The 18,811-nt window shown below is 39.0% G+C and overlaps 1 protein-coding gene across 2 annotated transcripts in view; it reads right to left on the reverse strand.

The window, feature by feature from the left end:
• Window positions 1-18,811, reverse strand: part of EIF3E (eukaryotic translation initiation factor 3 subunit E) — a 259,621-nt gene that overhangs the window by 84,570 nt on the left and 156,240 nt on the right. Inside the window, exons 8-9 of one of the 2 annotated variants that reach the window (XM_029591899.1) lie at window positions 16,203-16,329; window positions 11,268-11,369 (exon numbers count right to left, since the gene is read on the reverse strand). In XM_029591899.1, coding sequence (XP_029447759.1) covers window positions 11,268-11,369; window positions 16,203-16,329 — 229 coding nt within the window. The remainder of the gene's footprint in view (window positions 1-11,267; window positions 11,370-16,202; window positions 16,330-18,811) is intronic. The other variant, XM_029591900.1, reaches the window with a different exon arrangement.

Consider the following 18,811-nt stretch of genomic DNA (forward strand, 5'->3'; position numbering starts at 1 on the left):
TATAGTTATGCGATTTGGTCTCTATTCTTTGTTAGGTGAGGGTCAGCACATGTGAGTCAGGTGAGGTTTTCTGCTGGCGTGTAGTTTCTGTGTAGAGCTCTATAGTAGCCTGGCTTGTTCCGTTTTCCTAATAGGAGGTGTATTGGTGTCTTAAGGCCTGGTGTAATATTTTCAGTGTTGCCTTTTCTTAGATAAGGTGTTTACTGTTTGAGTACTGGAAATTGGTACTGTTTTGGTGTGGGATGTTTACTATTTATGCAATTTCTGTTCAGAAAGAATACGTATCCTTCCCTTGTGTCATTCTTAACAATAAAAATAATATTTCTGCAGGGAATTGAAATGAGCAGTGTGTCACATGTAAATGTGGTCTGTCAGGTGTGTCTGATGGGAAAAAGGTTGAGAACCACTGCTCTAAATGGTACTGCTTTATTCTATAAATTCTTAAAACAAAATTACCAATTTCTAATCTGGAGCAGGTAAAATAAAAATGATCTAGCAAGCTTTTTTTATTTTTAGTCTGCTTATAACTGTTCCAGCCAACCTAAAGCTTTCCCAACCTCACAAAAGCAATCTTTGACTTTCTTTTATTGCTTATTGGCCAGAATAACCTTTACTTGAACCTGGCTGTGAGCAGATATCCGTGGGCATTCACAGCAGGGAGCCAAGGGATTTCCCATGTTGGGTACTGTAAGCTAATTCTGTTTCCCCTTGATTAAAACCTATCATTCAGCTTTCCTCAGCCCCCATGGTCTATGCATCAGAAGTGTTACAGTTCCAGCAAAAGGTGAAATTCTGCATTTGACAATCAGCAACAAGGTCTTTGCCTATTTTTACCTTTTCTTTCAATGTCAATTCTGTGTAATTGGCTCATATTTCCTTCATGTGTTTACAAGACAGTGCTGTAGAAAATAAATACTGCCAATAGGACAGTACTTAATTTGGCAGCATTTCTACATGACTGTGCAGTTATAATCCATGGCCTAGATACAAAATGGTATGAGAAATTTTGTTTGAAAGAATTAATAAGTAAAATATGGACTGAAACAAAAAATAATAAAGCAGAATTATGCAGAATTATTTTCAATTTCTATCTCAACCTGCATAAAGGGTAGATTCACCAGTATGATGCACACACACATTTACTAGCACCAGAATTATTCAATAGGCACATTTACAAAAATAGTAATGATTCATATTCTGATGCAGTGTTGCTAACATCTGAGTAATGACTAATGTTGGAAGTGAAAAGTACTCCTTGTCTTCTCTTGTCTAATCATGCTTGTTACAAATAAACATTCACTATGGGAAAATGCTTACAACAATGAAGGGAATTTTGTGGAGGAATAGAAGTATATTTTACAAGAAAAGATGCATCAGAAAATACTGCTTCAAACAAACAAAACACTGTCCAAAAAATCCCAGGAATAGGAAATGCATGAAAGCTTGAGTGGAAAGCTCACTCAGCACCCCTTAATCTTATCCCACTATCTAACTTTACATCTTTTATAAAAACTGCTTTTGTAAAGTATTATTTATCTATTTACTTCCACTGAAATTTCTCAGCATGGATAATGGAACATTTTACATCCTGATACTGGTTTGATGATCTAGATGTTGTATTTTCCCTTTCTGAATACAGAGATGATTTTGAAAAGTGCTCTTTGGTGTATTTTTACATGTTTGGAGCTTTTATCAAAAAATTGGTAACTCTTATAACATAGGAAAATGTTAAGAGTAGCTAGAAAAAGGACCTATTCTAGAATTAACATTAAATGTGCCCCACAATTAGTATAGACTTGAAATGCCATTTATCTCTGCAAATGCAACACCAATGACAACTCTTCATCTCTAAACATTCAAAAAAATAATTTTTTCACATGAAGGGCAGAACACATCCAGAAAGCCTCAATGTTTCAAAGTCTTCAGGAGATATCTAGTAGGGTCAATTCAGTATGGCCTCACTTGTAATGGTTCTATAAAAACCATATGCATGTATACTGTGCTAAGACCTTGAGCCTCCAGTGAGCAGCATATAGCTGATGACTAAGACACCTGTATTTATTTTAATCAATGGTCACTGAAGTTTACTTATTTCTTTCTTTTCACTTAATCCTGGCCTATTTAATTTTTATACCCTTCTGGTATAAAAAAATACGACTAAGACACCTGTATTTATTTTAATCAATGGTCACTGAAGTTTACTTATTTCTTTCTTTTCACTTAATCCTGGCCTATTTAATTTTTATACCCTTCTGGTATAAAAAAATACGACTATGACAGCCCCCTAAACACATTCATCAGGTCCTTCTTTTGCTATAATTCACTTTAGTATAAAGAAGAGGTGCTTCCATTAACTTTAATCTCATTTCACTACAGGAATAGAATACCAATAAGGTATCTTAAAACTATCTGTATTTATGTAGTATTTACAAAAACGTCACATCATAATTACTTTTTAAAATGTATACTGACTTTTTGGAAACATGTTAAGCAGTTCCTCCATGTACCATGAGTCTCATTAATAAAAATCTCATTAATAAAAGTCTCATTAATAAAAGTCTCATTAATAAAAATAAAATTTCTTCACTCTCAGCTTGTTAAAAATCAATTCCAATGTATGAAAACACATTGTATGAACTAGATACTAATCGGTGAGAGAGAGTTTGTGACACAATCACAAGCAACACTGCAGCAATGAGTGTTCAGATGACCTGCAGGAAGGCAGTTAAATTGACTTCAGAAATGAAGGCTTAGGACTTTTGACAACACAATTTTTCCAAACCTGAAAGAACAAAACTACTATGTATGCAGGATTACTGGAAAACTGCACACATACTACATGTAAATTCTGCAAGTTCCAGCCTTACTATAACAATTTTCCTACAATTGTCTTTTGTTCAGGATCCTTTGTAAAAACAATAGCCAGTAAAAGGGATGAAACATAAACATGAAATGTATTCTTACCTGTTAATTTTTTTCTCTTGAATCCAGCCAGACCAGTTCAGATGCACCCTCAGAGAGATCAACAGGCTCACTGACATCACCCTTAAACTGTAGGCATCCGTGATAAACTCGGCCTACCAGTATGATCTGTAACAAACTATCCAACAATTTAAATCCCTTACAAGCCAGAGGACTCTCCTGAATAAAACAGAGAAAAAAAATGTAAACAGAACCAAGTTGCTGCCCTACAAATCTCCTGTGGAAAGACCAAATGCAACTTTGCCCAAATGTTTCCTGCGCTCTAACAGAATGGCTAATGGCTTGTCCTTATCAGTGTAAGCAGTCATAATAACCTTCTTAATCCAAAGTGCCAGGGAGGTCTTGGTAGCTGCCTCATCATTCTTAGCACCACAGATCATCTTTTCTTGGTATTCAGATTTATGAAACTTCATGACCTTAAGATCTCTCAACAGCACTCTCCTTACATCCAAGGAGTGAAGTAATCTATAATCCTTCCCCTCAACCTGCTTACTAAAGGATGATAAATAAACTTCTTGATTCAGATGAAAAGTCAACACCACTTACCGAAGTAATATCCTTTGCAATTACCAAAAAGGCTTCCCTATAATAAAGCACTTGCAACTCTAAAATCCTCCTTGCACCACAAATTGCCACCAGGACCACCACTTTTAAAGGATAGCAACTTCAGGGAGAGCAATCTAATATGCTTAAACTGCAAACCTGACAAGAAGGGGGAACACTAGGTTCAAATCCCAAGTCAAAGGATCCCTTACTGAAGGTCTAATGTATTTGACCCTTCTCAAGAAGGCAGAAACATCCAGATAAGAAGATAAGGGTCTCCCGAAAACTTGGCCCCATAGCATGGAATAATTATATTCTGCACCTTCAAAGAATATAGCGCTAAATCTTTGGCCAGACTGTCCTATAAGAAATCCAAAATAGAAGGAAATGAAGCACCCTAGGAAAAAGAAGCAGCGTTGTTAGGACGCTGCGAGGGTAACAGAAGGAAAAGCACGCAAACTGAGGCAGGGGAGGGTGAAGGGGGGAAGAGAAAGTGCGGGAATAATAGCAGTCGGGGACGGTAAGTGAGGGGGGGGGGAGGGCAGGAACAATTCAAATGGAAGGGCGTGATTGGAGGAAGGGTTAGTGACATCAGCGTCAGGGTCAGTTGCTGAGGGAGAGACCGAGGGCAGGCAGGCGAAAAGCATGAAAAGATGACCAAGTAGCAGCGTTGCAAGTATTCGATGAAAGTGGCTTGTGATCAGTGTTGCCAACTACTAATTGAAGAAAGGCCCTAGATCCACTGTGAAAAGTCTCTAGATTGAGTAAAAAGTAGTTAAAACCATGTTGCTGTGCAGTAGCATCAGCTTGGCTAGTGAGCCTAAGATTGGTGGGGAAAGAGGGGCTGATCACACATACAATCTCTTGCTTGCTCAGAAGCTGACATATACATTCACATTCTCTCAGACCCTGACATACATGCTTTCTCACATACTCTGACATACACATGCTTCTACTATTGCTCATGTGCTTACTTAGCTAATGTAAACCTCCCCTAGACTGGCTAATCAAGGGCACTACAGCATCATCATGTAAAATTCTGCATTGCTGTCAGCTCTTATCTAAACTGCAGCCGCCATCTTTACACTTTCTCCCCTCTCTTCAGCACACTCAAGTGTGTCCATTGGCCCACTGTATTGCCCTTCTTTGAGATCAGCCCAACCAGTTCATGGCCTTACTAGCATGGCAGAGAACTTCAAATGACTCCCCGCAGCATAGGAAAAAAAAACCAAAAAAAGACTGATAAAATATACTCTCTCCTTGTCTTCTTTTCCTCTGCTGCTGTTGGTCTGTCATAAGGTGATAATAAAGTTGCTGCAGCTCCTTTTTTTTTTTTTTGCTGGCTGTGATTTGTTCTCTCTCCTTCTAGCAGAGATCTCTGCCTGTGATATCAGATCTTCTGGTGGTGGAGGAATGGGGAGAGAACCAGCAGAACCTGTGCTGAGGAGTAAGGGACTATAGCGAGGGGAGAAAGGGCAGAACCATGGAACTCTAGGCAAAGGAGGTCTCACTATCTTGTACTTTTCAGCTTTCAGATATGTTCTAAGTAGGGAACCCCATAAAAACTTCAGAACTATGAGAAAGTAGCTAGATGTGTAGTTAAATTGTCGAAAAAATAGCTAAATTAGCTCTCTGTCTCAATCACAGCTCTAAAATTGCCATCTGATTCAAAAGGTCACCAGATCTGGCTACTAAATCGCTAAGTTGGCAACGCTGCTTGTGATAAGCCAGTAATGTTGCCATAGCCCTATCAGCCTTGACAGTCTAAATCTGTAAACCAGCCAGAGTATAACAGTGCATTATACAATCCACTAAAGGCCCTTCCTAATCTATTAGGATCAAGGGACACGAGGGTGAGTCTTTTAATCTCTGAAAGGTACGGCCCCCTAAACTGGACATAATACTCCAAATGAGGTATCACCAATAAAATATTTAGAGGCAGCACTGCCTCCTTGTTTTTTTTCTTAAACTGTGTGAGAAAGGAATTATATATATATCTGCATATTATAAAGTTTCCAAAGACTTTTTTCGCTATGATTTTTCAATCTATGATCTAAATAAAAATATACTTCCCCCTAGAGAGAGACTAAAAGACTGAGCTGATTTGATAGTGACTTAGCCCCAGTATTGCAAACAAAGTCCTTGAAGTTTACCTGTCACAGGTTACATTTATAAAAATCTTTGTCAGCAACATATACAAACAAATTTAAACTCCCTCTCACAAAGTAGTACATATAACTATTGCCTGATTCACAAATTGACCTCTTACACACACAAAAACAAAATCTCACTTTTGTTCATATATGCAAAAACAGCCTATTTCTCACACACATAAACACCACCATCACCATTTATTTGATGCCTTCCCAAGTTAATGCCCACGGTGACTTACAGTACAACAAATATACCCACAAAAATACAAATACATTTAGGAAATATGCACTATATGTAAAGAATACCTTTTGAATTTGGCAGATCATGGAGTACAACTTTCTAATCTTGCTTAATGTTTTTCTATTTGAAATATTCTACTTTTTAAAATTAGAGTACAACTCAACATGAATTTTTATATACATTTATTCTTTTTGGACCAACACTTTGTCCCTTTGGGCTTCCAGCTCAACTGGAACTAATTTCTATTGGGCTATGGCCCCATGAGCCTTCATTTAAAACTACCAAGGGACTTTTCTTATTTTTGTTCTTTTTATATCCCTTTGAACATACTTAACAAAAGAACATAAGAAATAGCCATGTTGGGTCAGACCAGCATCCTGCTTCCAACAGAGGCCAAACCAGGCCACAAGAACCTGGCAATTACCCAAACACTAAGAAGGTCCCATGCTACTGATGCAATTAATAGCGGTGGCTATTCCCTAAGTAAACTTGATTAATAGCCGTTAATGGACTTCTCCTCCAAGAACTTATCCAAACCTTTTTTTAAACACAGCTATACTAACTGCACTAACCACATCCTCTGGCAACAAATTTTAGAGCTTTATTGTGCGTTGAGTGAAAAATAATTTTCTCCGATTAGTCAAATGTGCTACTTGCTAACTTCATGGAATGCCCCCTAGTCCTTCTATTATTCGAAAGTGTAAATAACCGATTCACATCTACTCGTTCAAGACCTCTCATGATCTTAAAGACCTCTATCATATCCCCTCCTCAGCCATCTTCTCCAAGCTGAACAGCCCTAACCTCTTCAGCCTTTCTTCATAGGGGAGCTGTTCCATCCCCTTTATCATTTCTGTACCTTCTCTGTACCTTCTCCATCACAACCATATCTTTTTTGAGATGCGGCGACCAGAATTGTACACATTATTCAAGGTGCAGTCTCACCATGGAGCGATATAGAGGCATTATGACATTTTCCATTTTATTAACCATTCCCTTCCTAATAATTCCTAACATTCTGTTTGCTTTTTGACTGCTGCAGCACACTGAGCCGACGATTTTAAAGTATTATCCACTATGATGCCTACATCTTTTTCCTGGGTGGTAGCTCCTAATATGGAACCTAACATCGTGTAACTACAGCAAGGGTTATTTTTCCCTATATGCAAAACCTTGCACTTGTCCACATTAAATTTCATCTGCCATTTGGATGCCCAATCTTCCAGTCTTGCAAGGTCCTCCTGTAATGTATCACAATCCACTTGTGATTTTACTCTGAATAATTTTGTATTATCCGCAAATTTGATAACTTCACTCGTCGTATTCCTTTCCAGATCATTTATATACATATTGAAAAGTACCGGTCTAAGTACAGATCCCTGAGGCACTCCACTGTTTATCCTTTTCCACTGAGAAAATTGACCATTTAATCCTACTCTCTGTTTCCCATCTTTTAACTAGTTTGTAATCCACGAAAGGACACCGCCTTCTATCCCATTACTTTTTAGCCCAGTCATAGAGGAAATCACCTAGACCAGATGGTATACATCCCAGGGTTCTCAAAGAACTCAAAAATGAAACCAGACTTATTACAAATAATTTGCAAACTATCATTAAAATTATCCATTCTACCTGAAGGCTGAAAGGTAGTCAATGTAACCCTGACATATGAGCCTGACTTCAGTGCAGGGAAAAATTGTGGAAACTATTATAAAGAATAAAAATATAAAGCAAACAGATACACTTCATTTAATGGGTCACACCCAGCATGGATTTACCCAAGGGAAGTCTTGCCTCACAAATCTGCTACATTTATTTTGAAGGGGTGAATAAACATGTGGATAAAGGTGAACCGGTAGAGGTGGTGTATTTGGCTTTTCAGGTGTCTAAAAGTCCCTCTTGAGAGACTTCTAAGAAAACTAAAAAGTCATGGGACAGGAGAGGTCCTTTTGTAGATTGCAAAAGTTAAAAGACAGGAAACAGTAGGATTAAATGAGAAACTACTACTTACTTGATAATTTCCTTTTCTTTAGTATATACAGGTGGATCCAGAACAAGTAGGTTATGTACCTCTACCAGCAGATGGAGACGGAGCAAAGCTGACACCACAGTATATATACCCCTGCAGTGACAGCAGCCTGCCAGTATTTTCTACAAAACCCAACTGTGGACAGTAACAAAAACTTGATTAACAGATAACCATTCCAGTACTCAGCCAACAGGAAACAGTGAGCTCAGTCAAGGAATGTATTAAACACTAATCCAGGGATTGGCTAGTCCAATAACCCCTGGAACATGTAACCACGCAGGAGGATCATAGTACACTCATTCAACAGCCAAGAGCAGGAAGCTGGATTCAGTCTGTTCCAAAAAAAAAAAAAAAAGGAAATTATCAGCTAAGTAATAATTTCTCATTTCTTAGCGCCCAGACAGATGAATCCAGAACCAGTTGGATGAACCTAAGCTATTCCTGAATAGGGCGGGAAACTGCCCACGGTCCAGTCAAAACTGCACATGTGAAGGCTATGGCCTCCCAGGCCTGCACATGCTGATAATACCTGGAAAAAAGTCTGTAAGGAGGACCATGTCGCAGCTCAGCAAATTTCAACTGAAGACCATTTAAGTTCTGCCCATGGCACTGCCTGACCCCTAGTGGAATGAGACCTAACCTTACTAGACAACTGCTGCTCAGCATCCACATACGCTGTCGTGACTACTTCCTTAATCCAGCGAGCTATTGTAGCCCGCAAAGCTGGCTCGCCCTGTTTGTCCTCCACTGTGGAAAGTAAACAGGTGATCCGTCTTCTTGAGAGGTCTATAAACCTCCAGATACTGTTCAATATTTCTTAACATCCAAGGATCACAATAGGCGATATTCCTCCGCATCCCTTTCCCTATCAAGAGACGGCTGGGAAAGGGACTTATTCGAGTGAAAATCAGAGACCACTTTTGCAAGAAGGAAGCAACAGTAAGCAGCTGTATCATCCCTGGAGTCACTTGAAGGAATGGCTCCCAGCAAGACAAAGCGTACAGCTTGGATATTGTACGCACAGAACAAATTGCCACAAGAAACACGGTTTTCAAGATCGGTAACCTCAAAGAAAGGTTATGCATCGGTTGAAATGTAGCCTTCAAAGAATTCCAAAACCAAATTAAGACATCACAAAGGCAACGGTAACTGTAAGGGAGTACGAAGATGTTTCAATCTTCAAAGAAACGGGCCACATCCGGATGAGTCAATAAGGGACCACCATTCACCTGACCCCTGAAACAGCCAAGAGCCACTACCTGCACCTTCAAGGAATTAAGGGCCAACCCTTTATTCAATCCATCCTGCAAAAATTCCAAAATGAGCAGGATCCTTACCAAACGAGGAAGAACCCATCGATTTTCACACCAAGCCTCAAACACTTGCCAAACCAACACATAGGCCAAGAAAGTGGAGAACTTTGTTTGTAGCAAGGTGGCAATCACCACAGAAGAATATTCACACTTCAGCAAGCAAGCCCTCTCAAGGACCATACTGTACGACAAAATCGAGTCAGATTTTCATGAAGAACAGGCCCTTGCCACAACAGATCCCTGTGTGCTGGAAATCAGAGGGGGAGAGTCTATCAGGAGCCTTCACAGATCCGTGTACCATGGTCTCCTGGGCCAATCTGGTGCCATCAGAAGCACCATTCCTCTGTGACTCTCAACCCTCTGAACCATTCTGCCCACCATGGGCCAAGGGGGAAAAAGCATACAACAGCTTGTCCTACAGCCATTCCTGTACAAGAGCATCGATGCTCAAAGACTTTGGATTTCTTCTGCACCTGAAGAATTGAGGAACCTTTGCATTGTGAGACATTGCCAGCAGGTCCAGAAACGGAAGGCCCCAGCGATCCACTATTAGCTGAATCGCCTCATCTGACAATACACATTCTCCTAGGTCGGGACTCTGTCTGCTGAGAAAGTCTGCTCATATATTGTCTTTTCCTGCAATGTGCGAGGCTGAGATTTCCTGAAGATGCACTTCCGCCCATTCCATAATTTGGTTTATTTTCTGCGACAATTGCTGGCTCTTAGTGTTCCTCCCTGCTGATTGATGTAGGCCATTGTTGTTGCATTGTCTTAACATTATCCAGACCTCTCGAATCTGCAACCTGTCGCCAAACTGCAAGCATGTCAACCAGACCACCCGAGCTTCCAGCCAATTGATGTTCCAGAGAGACTCTTCTGCACTGAGACAGACCCTAATGGAGTTATTTAAGCCAACCAGCAGGAGGTAATCAAGCAATTTTTTGTGGGGCCGGAGAACAGATCTAGTGCTTTCTGCTCACACCACACAGAAAACCTCCTCCACTTCAGTCCATAAGACATTTTAGTGGAAGGCTTTCTAGAAGCCACCAGGACCAGAGACACATCAACAGAGAGACCAAGCGGCTGTAGGAGCAGCCTCTCAACAACCAGGCTGTGAGCACAGAGACTGTAGGTTGGGGTGCCAAAGACTGCCTTGATCCTGTGTAATGAGATCTGGGGAAGTCTCCAGTTTGTGCCACTTTGGGACTGGCATTGCCTACCCCATCACACAGGAAGAAATGACATCTTAGCAGGGTTTTGGATGTGTGTGAAGGAGTGAGGGGCTGAGAGAACCAGGAAGATGAACAAGCCATCCACAGAGAAAGAAAAAGCAGGAAAAGGGGAACAATAACCCAGTACTGTATTGATCACATTAAATTTAAGGTGCTAGAGGAAGATTCAGGCAGTGAGGATTCAGGCAGTGAGGCTGAAATTTGGGTCTAGATTCTTGGTGACATTTCTGCTTTACAGAGGTAGATTTGGTGTTAAGAGCATAAAAGTGGTACAGAAATCCATGTGAAAAGATCAGAGAACAGGTGTAAGAACTGGAGAATTAGAGAAGAGAAGAGGGCCCAAGACAGAGCCTTGAGGCACACAGACTAATAGCGGAATAGCAGTGAAAGAAAAACCACCAGAACAAATAAAAGTACAATGGGGAAGATGAGAAGAAAACCAAGGTAGACCAGAGTCCCAAAATCAAATTACTAATTATTTCTTTATTGCTGCTAGATGTAAAAAGCACTATACACATATCCATAAGACAGTCCCCTGCTCTATGGAAATTACAATCAAGACACACAAGACATTTCAATAAGTACTTTTTTTGCCCATGTGTAACCAATACTATTAATTGCAGAAAGAAAAAGGTCTCAGGCCAACATGGGACCACCATGGATTCATGTATTCCAAACATTCAACCGCAAATAGTAATATGTAAATACGGCTGTTATAATCACATATCACCATGGCAAGGAGCTACAAGCATAAAATTATGAATTACAGCTTACCGATTCACACTCTCTCAGTTTTTTCTGGGCACCATCAAAGTCGAAATTAACATACAGACACTCTACAAATTCTGTAATGGGGTCCTTGTATGTATAAGATTCCTGTAAAATAAAAAAACTCCAATTTTTCTGTTAACCATTTAGACAATTTTATTCAGGACATTTTCATCTAACATCAATACAGATAGATACCCAAGGACAAAAACATGAAAATTTTTCAACTTTTTCTTCCCATATCACTAAACATTGCTATCTTCTCAAGATGTGAACTGTTACAGAACGATAAAGTGCCTCGCATTACCAGGCTTGTCCATGGGACATATTTTTCTCTCCCATCCCATCCCATGGCAATTTATGCCTGTCCCATCCCATCCCATCCCATGGGATTCCCATTACAATATTAATATGGAATACAGTTCAAATAAAATTATTAAATTTATGAAAGTTTACGTTTAGTGTCTACTAAATAGGACTACATGTACAAAGAGACATGCAAAACGACAAAATTTATTAACTTTATTAACTTTAACACTCAAAAGTATAATCTAAGTATGACAATTTATTTTACAATATCAAGTATAGACTACCATGGGAAATACAAATGTGTGCCGTCCCATCCCATCCCATGGGACATGTCCCATGGGATTCCCATGGGAATAACATTCCTATGGACAACACTGCGCATTACAAAGGATTATTCAAGAGAACAGATGCTGACTGAACAATGCAGAAGCTATTTTTATTGTAATAAAATGCTATGAGGAAAGGTTTACTGAAAAAAATTAGGGGTTATAATTTTATTTCTCAGTGTTTTTAAACAATTGTGAAATAAAAAGCCTATGGAAAAAGCTGAGTTGCACTGCAAGAGCACAACTGATGAGCAATGAAAGTAACTGTGGTAACAAAAGAGTTGCATGTTTTATAATATTACAAAGATAATGTCTTGGAAAATCCAAAGGGAAGAACCCTGTATTGGTAATATCCTTCCTGAACTGAGAATCTGAGATACTTCCTGTGATTCAGCTGAATGGGAACATGCATGTATCTCTCAAAATTGGGAAGAATGATAATTGGGGAATTCATCTTTAATTTCTCTCTCAAGATATTTTCTTAGGTATAAAATAGATTGGAGACTGTGACATTTTGGGAATTAGGAATACCTTGAATAGAACCCACTGTCTCTCTGAAACTGGTTCTATAGCATGTGCTAGCAAGAGACAATCTATATAACTTTCCTTCCACTGGAAGATGTTATTTACAGAAAGGATGCTAGTACATGATTATTGGTAATTAGGCATAAAAACATTTCTTATAATGTCAAAAACTAAGTGTAGGGTTTTGTTGGGGGTTTTTTTGACTAGCATGCTGCACAGATTTTGCTTGAGGTCTATCTATAAGCATGCTGCCTTTTCTGAAACTGCTGTTGCTGTGGTTGAAAACTAATAACGCTGCCTCTAGTAGGCCTAAGAAACATTTTCTCCGAGAATAAAACTGCTTTCTGTAGGACTTTCTGTCGTCATGATTATTGAAACTGGAAAATGTCTGTGTATGAGTTATACAATATTATACAATAACTAAACAAAATCTCAAATCAAAAATTGTGTGATATGTTCATATCTGTAGATTAAACAAACACAAAATGCTTACTACCCATCGACAAAGCCTTCAGTCTCAATAATGTAGCAAATGTCATAGAACCTGTCTCGTGATACAGAATTTGCAATTTCCCACTGCAGTCTTAAGAAACCAGGGCCTTGTTCATGTGCATTATCCATTCTCTGCTTCTATGCTTTGGTCAGTTGATGCTAACTAGACTCCTCTCATCCTCATCTACTGCCTCTGTAAATCACTGCTTCACTTGCATGCAGCTTCCACCAGGATGCTACACTCTCTCGATAACCAGCACATACTTCTACTGGACTGCTGGAAACTCATCCCCTGTCTATTGCATACAGTGTCACCTGCCATTAGATCACTGTAAGTATAATGCAAATAGCTATTCTTGCTGCCTGTAGACAAAAAAGTTAAGTTGGGGGCGTGAAGAAAGAGTAATACAGGAAGAAAGGAGAAGTATGGGAAGTAGAGTGAATCGGGCAGGGTCAGGTGAACTGCAAGCAACTCCATATACATTTGTACTATGACAACTGATATTAAATATTCCACCTATTTACATGCCTATCCTATATGGTCTCACCATCTTCTTTGCCCTGATGCATTTCTCTCTCCCCAATACATCTGTCCCTCATGCCCTTCCTACATGTTGCGTAATTTATTGGCCAATATCATATGTGATTCCTTGACAGTGCAAAAAGGATGAGTTATAGTCACCACAGTGAATTTTCTGAAATGTTAGAACCAGAGGGCCTGATTTTCAAAAGCATTTATTCACTTAAAACTGGATTTTACGTGTGTAGATGCACTTTATCCATGTAAGCGGGCTTTTGAAAATTGCTACAATACTATTGAATTGTCAATAAGATTTACCTGCTGTAAGTGCACCTAATGTGAGTAAATGGTTTTTGAAAATTGCTACAACAGTATGTTGCATTTATAAGCATAACTCCTTTGAAAATGCACCTGATAGTGTTACTTCAACACTTTTTGAAAATTAATACACATTTCTATAATATAACATTAAATCCAGTGTGAAAAAATGAATCAATAGTTATGCTCCTTGCAGATAACCAGGGTTTGATTTATAGATATGTGAGTTCTTCCAAAAGTGAAGGCAAAATTTGCCACCTCTTAGAAGAGTGAGAATCATTAATATAAGGAAAGACTAATATTTTGTATCTCTGATTGAGCAACCTTTATATAAATTTACTGTTATTCCATGGTAGAAAAATAAATTTATTCATGGACATTTGGATATTCCACTTTTTTTCCCATAAATGGCCTCAAGGATCATTACAAAACAAGTTTTAACTAAGATTATACTGAAATCAATTCCCTTTAATTAAATTTGGGAAACCAACTCCATGAAGCACTTGTTTAAAGAAAACTCTCTTATTCTTCTGTACAGAAGTTTCCCTTTTAGACCACTGTTACCAACCAAGGACAACTTTAGTAAGACCTCCGATAAGGCAACAAAGTATTCATCATTTTACTGGATGAATACCAGGTTAAAAGTCATTTCAAAGTTTCAAGGTATATCAAAATACTATCATAAAATAAAAAAAATTCTTACTTATGTATCACAATTTATAGTTTGTAAGGTTTACTTTTTAAATCAGACTCGCCCTAATGTGATTTTTCCTTTTTTTTTCAACAACTTTCTCTCTCCTCTCACGGTCTTCCTTTCTACATCCGCCCTGTCACTGCAGCATTGTATTTACTTTCAATGGTAAGAGCACTTGGTATGGGGGAAGAAAAAAAACACAATTATGGGCCGATACAGTACAGTGCGCTCCGGTGGAGCGCACTGTTAGCCCGGGTTTGGCTGTGCATTTGATGCGCTAGCTTTACCCCTTATACAGTAAGGGGTAATAGCGCGTTGAAAACGCACTGCCAACCCCCCAAAAACTAATAGCGCTCGCAAAATGCAACTGCATGTTAATGGCCCGATTAGTTATTACCACGCGATCCAGAAAGCAAAAAGTGCAGTGAAACCGCACATTTTACTTTAAAAAATTAACGCCTGCCCAAAGGCTGGCGTTAATTTTTGCCGGCACCGGGGAAGTGTACAGAAAAGCAGAAAAATGCTTTTCTGTACAAAATTTTTAAAAAATTTAGAATCGGCCTGCAGGTGGGAAGACTGGCGCTTAATTATGCTGGTGTCCGTTTTCTGAACCCGTGGCTGTCAGTGGGTTTGAGAACAGACGCCGGCAAAATTGAGCGTCGGCTGTCAAACCTGCTGACAGCCGCCGCTGTCAAAAAAGAGGCGATAGGGACACGCTAGTGTCCCTAGCGCCTCTTTTTACCGTGGGCCCTCATTTGCATACTAAATCGCACGCACAGGAGGGTTGCCTGTGCGTGCGTCGGGAGAGCGGGCGCTCGCCTTGGAGTGCCAGCTCTTCCACGGGTTTTACTGTATCGGCCTGTTAGTAAGCAGGCAACAACTCAGAGTTAAAGTTATTTATTAATTATATTACCTTCTATCCTAAGTTTATGACTCTTTCTATTCCTAAAACCAGCAAAATGTAATATTCTTTTATTAATAAATGCAATCCTTAGTTTACTGTACTGAGGTGTGCCTTATTTTTTTTTTATACTATTGATAACTTGATATTTTTGTTAGTTCACTTTTCTGAAATTTTATTTTTGCTTAAAGTGCCGGCTCTATTTTTCACTTACGGTAATTGTGGAGATGATTCAAACATCTGATTAGTATTTAAGTTGGTTTCTACCAGAAGGAAGGACTGAGAATGTGCTTATATTTCTTACCTTTTTCTACACAGCATTAGGGATGACTCTAAATTTCAATAATCAAACCACTGCAAAGAACAAACTTCAGTCTCCTGTCTCAGCGCTACAAGGTTTGGGTCTATTTATGTCCCTGGTGGAAGGAGGGTAACCGCCCACAAGGGTCATTGTGCTAGAAGTCATTGAAAAGGTCAACTCCAAGAAAGCTTGCCTTCCAGAACAGAGAAAAAAGAATCAGGAAAGTTCAGGACATACATTTTCAAAATAATGAAGAGTGAAACAATAATGAGAACAAGCAGTGCTAACTCACAATAATAACCAAGACCTCTGCTTCATGATTTAGTTTCAAAAGTTAATTTGTAGGAAGAAAGCTTTAATCAGCTACCAAAGCAGTATCAATGTTTCCATCACCTGGTAGCCACATGGTTACTGACAGATGAAAACTGGTGGCCAAGGCAATCTTTGCAGTAGTTATTAGGATTTTTAGCTATCTTGTCAAATACCAACATTTTTAAAAGTTCAATAAATAACATAAAAAGAAAGAAAATAATGTGACCGTTTTAGAGTTTCTACCTGTTGGATAACCTTGACTAAATCTTTGAGGACCTGTCTCCGTTTACGAACGTCCTTATTAGTGATGACTGCTGTAGTCAGATAACGGAGAATGTGCGGGCACATAGTCTGAATGGCATTCAAATACCTAATGAAAAAAAGCAAAATATGTTGAGTTCTCATATATGGATAAACTAGGCTACTTACTTCCAGACAAGCAATGACTTTTACCAAATTACATGAAACAGAGTAATGCTCATGTCTGATTTTATACTATGTGCTGTATATACTTAAAAGAAAAATCAATGACAAAATGTGTTCACAAATTCCAATAAGAATTTCAAAAACTTATTTGATATAAATCTAAAATATTACTCTATTTTTGTTAGGGTTTCCAGTTACTTTTTTATGAAGAAATATAAACAGAAGAGAAGAGTCAATTTCAGCTGTATTTATTTTTAACACAGAAAAAAACCCCTGATGTTCATGAGTGCAACTACAGAAAAAAGCAAAGGGAGAAAATGCAAACCAACCAGTTACATATAAGAAAAGCTTTGAGAAGAAAAAAACAAAACAAAACAATGCAACCTCTCATATTTTTATGGATCCAAAAAACAACAAATGTTTAACAAATAAGTGAAATGTCATTTTGAGTTAAAAAAAAAAAAACCCAAAAAAACAAAGCCTTATTTTTTGCAATTCCCTGCCTTTCTGAAAGAAGCTGAGTTGCCACAGGTGTCACAATTATATAAAACACTGAACAGGACAATTAGATACCAGCAAAGGTGACTTGTGTCACAAATGCCAAGATGGCTAATGCAAGACTCGTCTCAGCTGCCTATGCTCCCTCCCTAATGCAATAGTGCACATCCTACTTGTTCTCTAGCTTTACCCTGGTTTCTCCATCATGAAGGATCCTCTGCCCTTCTCCCATGCTTTCCTGAATTCCAATGTTTTTGTCCTACATCTCAATCAAAGGCAATTTCATGCAGCCACTGTTTGAGCAGCTTCTTTACGTTGCTTCTGAATTTAAGTCCCTGCAGTCTTATGTTCTTGCTTCTAGAATTCATTAACTATTAACAAAAAAAAGTTAGATACATCTGCATTATCCATATATTTGAAGTATTATCTCTCCCATCTTCCTCCTCTAATCCTTGTGTCCCTCTCATACATATTCTCTGTCCTGTATTCCAGATGCAGCCTCACCAATGATCTGTACATTATCTGCATTAACGTTTCCTTCCTTCTAATTGTTAAATATCTCCTGTATTTGTAGAATTTCACTGGCTCTTCACACTACTTTGTTGCACTATTTAGCAACTATGTAAAAAAAAAATATATAGACAGATATATACACACCTAGATCCACCTGCCTATCTGTTGTTCATTTGAACCTAACCCACTTTTCACATATTTCCCTCCTATGCTTCTCCACAACTGTACTTTTATAATTTAAAACTTACATAGTGTTAGCAGACAAGGAATATTTGGCCCATGTAGTCTGGATATCTCCAAGCTGTACGTCATATAAGCTTGACTGCATGCAGGCTACGTATCTCCTTTTGCTCATAGCTGGCAGCTATACCTAAGCTAGCATCCTGTCCAAGCTAGGGAACTGCCAACTCCCCTCAATTACATTTGAGAATACATAAAAGTTTTGCCATCATTGCAAGTTAGTTTCTCTTGCTTTGTCTCCTTGGGAACTTGATACAGGCACACCATAGCACTTTGTAAATTGGCTTTATCATCTCTTTTTTGGCCCTCTATCCCAGGCAAGAATTTCCATATCAAGTTCAACACCCAGACACCACACTTTTTACCCTACAACACCTAGTTCTTCAACCCATTAGGGGCACAGTGATACACTTTCAGATCTGATCAGATGTGCCACGGAGAAGTCATCAGTGCCTGATGCTCAGCACCTCACAGCAAAGAGAATCACTAGCAGTTGCTCTGAAAACATACAGGTGCTCCCTTTCTGAGAACCTGTGTAATCATGCATGTCTTCTTCTTAGCTACAGCATGAGCCCCCAGTTTCTAGTAATTAAGGGTCAGCATGCATGGTAGGGATAGTTGGGCCTAGCTTTGAGTGGCACATACGATGCACACAACAACTCATCTTCCTCTCCTGAACTTATTCCTGAGTCCTTCCAACCTCCGGTCTTATCCCCAACTTAAGTGAGCACTGGATGCAACTGAGTGTTGGGAAAAGCAGCAAAGGAGAGCTCCAGCAGGCATGCGGCAACCAAGGAACTAACAGAGTCATTCATCAAAATGCATTATGGCATTAAATGTATGTGTAATTGCCATAACACACGCGGTAGTTATGTTACTGCATGTCATGAATGCAAATTTATTTTTGAAGGGGAGGGATTTGGGCAGGATTCATGAAAATGAGGGGCAATATTTCATGTTTTTAACACCAGAAATAGCTACACCATTTTTCCTGGCATTAAGCTGTGCGATATGCCCAAAACGGTCGTAAAGCAATTTGCAATAAAGATTAAAAATTGCATTTCAGGGCTTGGGGAGGGGAGAGGGTTGTGGAGCGGAGTGGAGTAGAGAGCGAGCGAGCCACTGGGGAGGCCTTCACAGTATTCAAACTATATCACTATAGGAGGGCCAGCTAA

This window comes from Rhinatrema bivittatum, chromosome 2 (assembly GCF_901001135.1).
Source record: "Rhinatrema bivittatum chromosome 2, aRhiBiv1.1, whole genome shotgun sequence".
Taxonomy (NCBI): Eukaryota; Metazoa; Chordata; class Amphibia; order Gymnophiona; family Rhinatrematidae; genus Rhinatrema; species Rhinatrema bivittatum.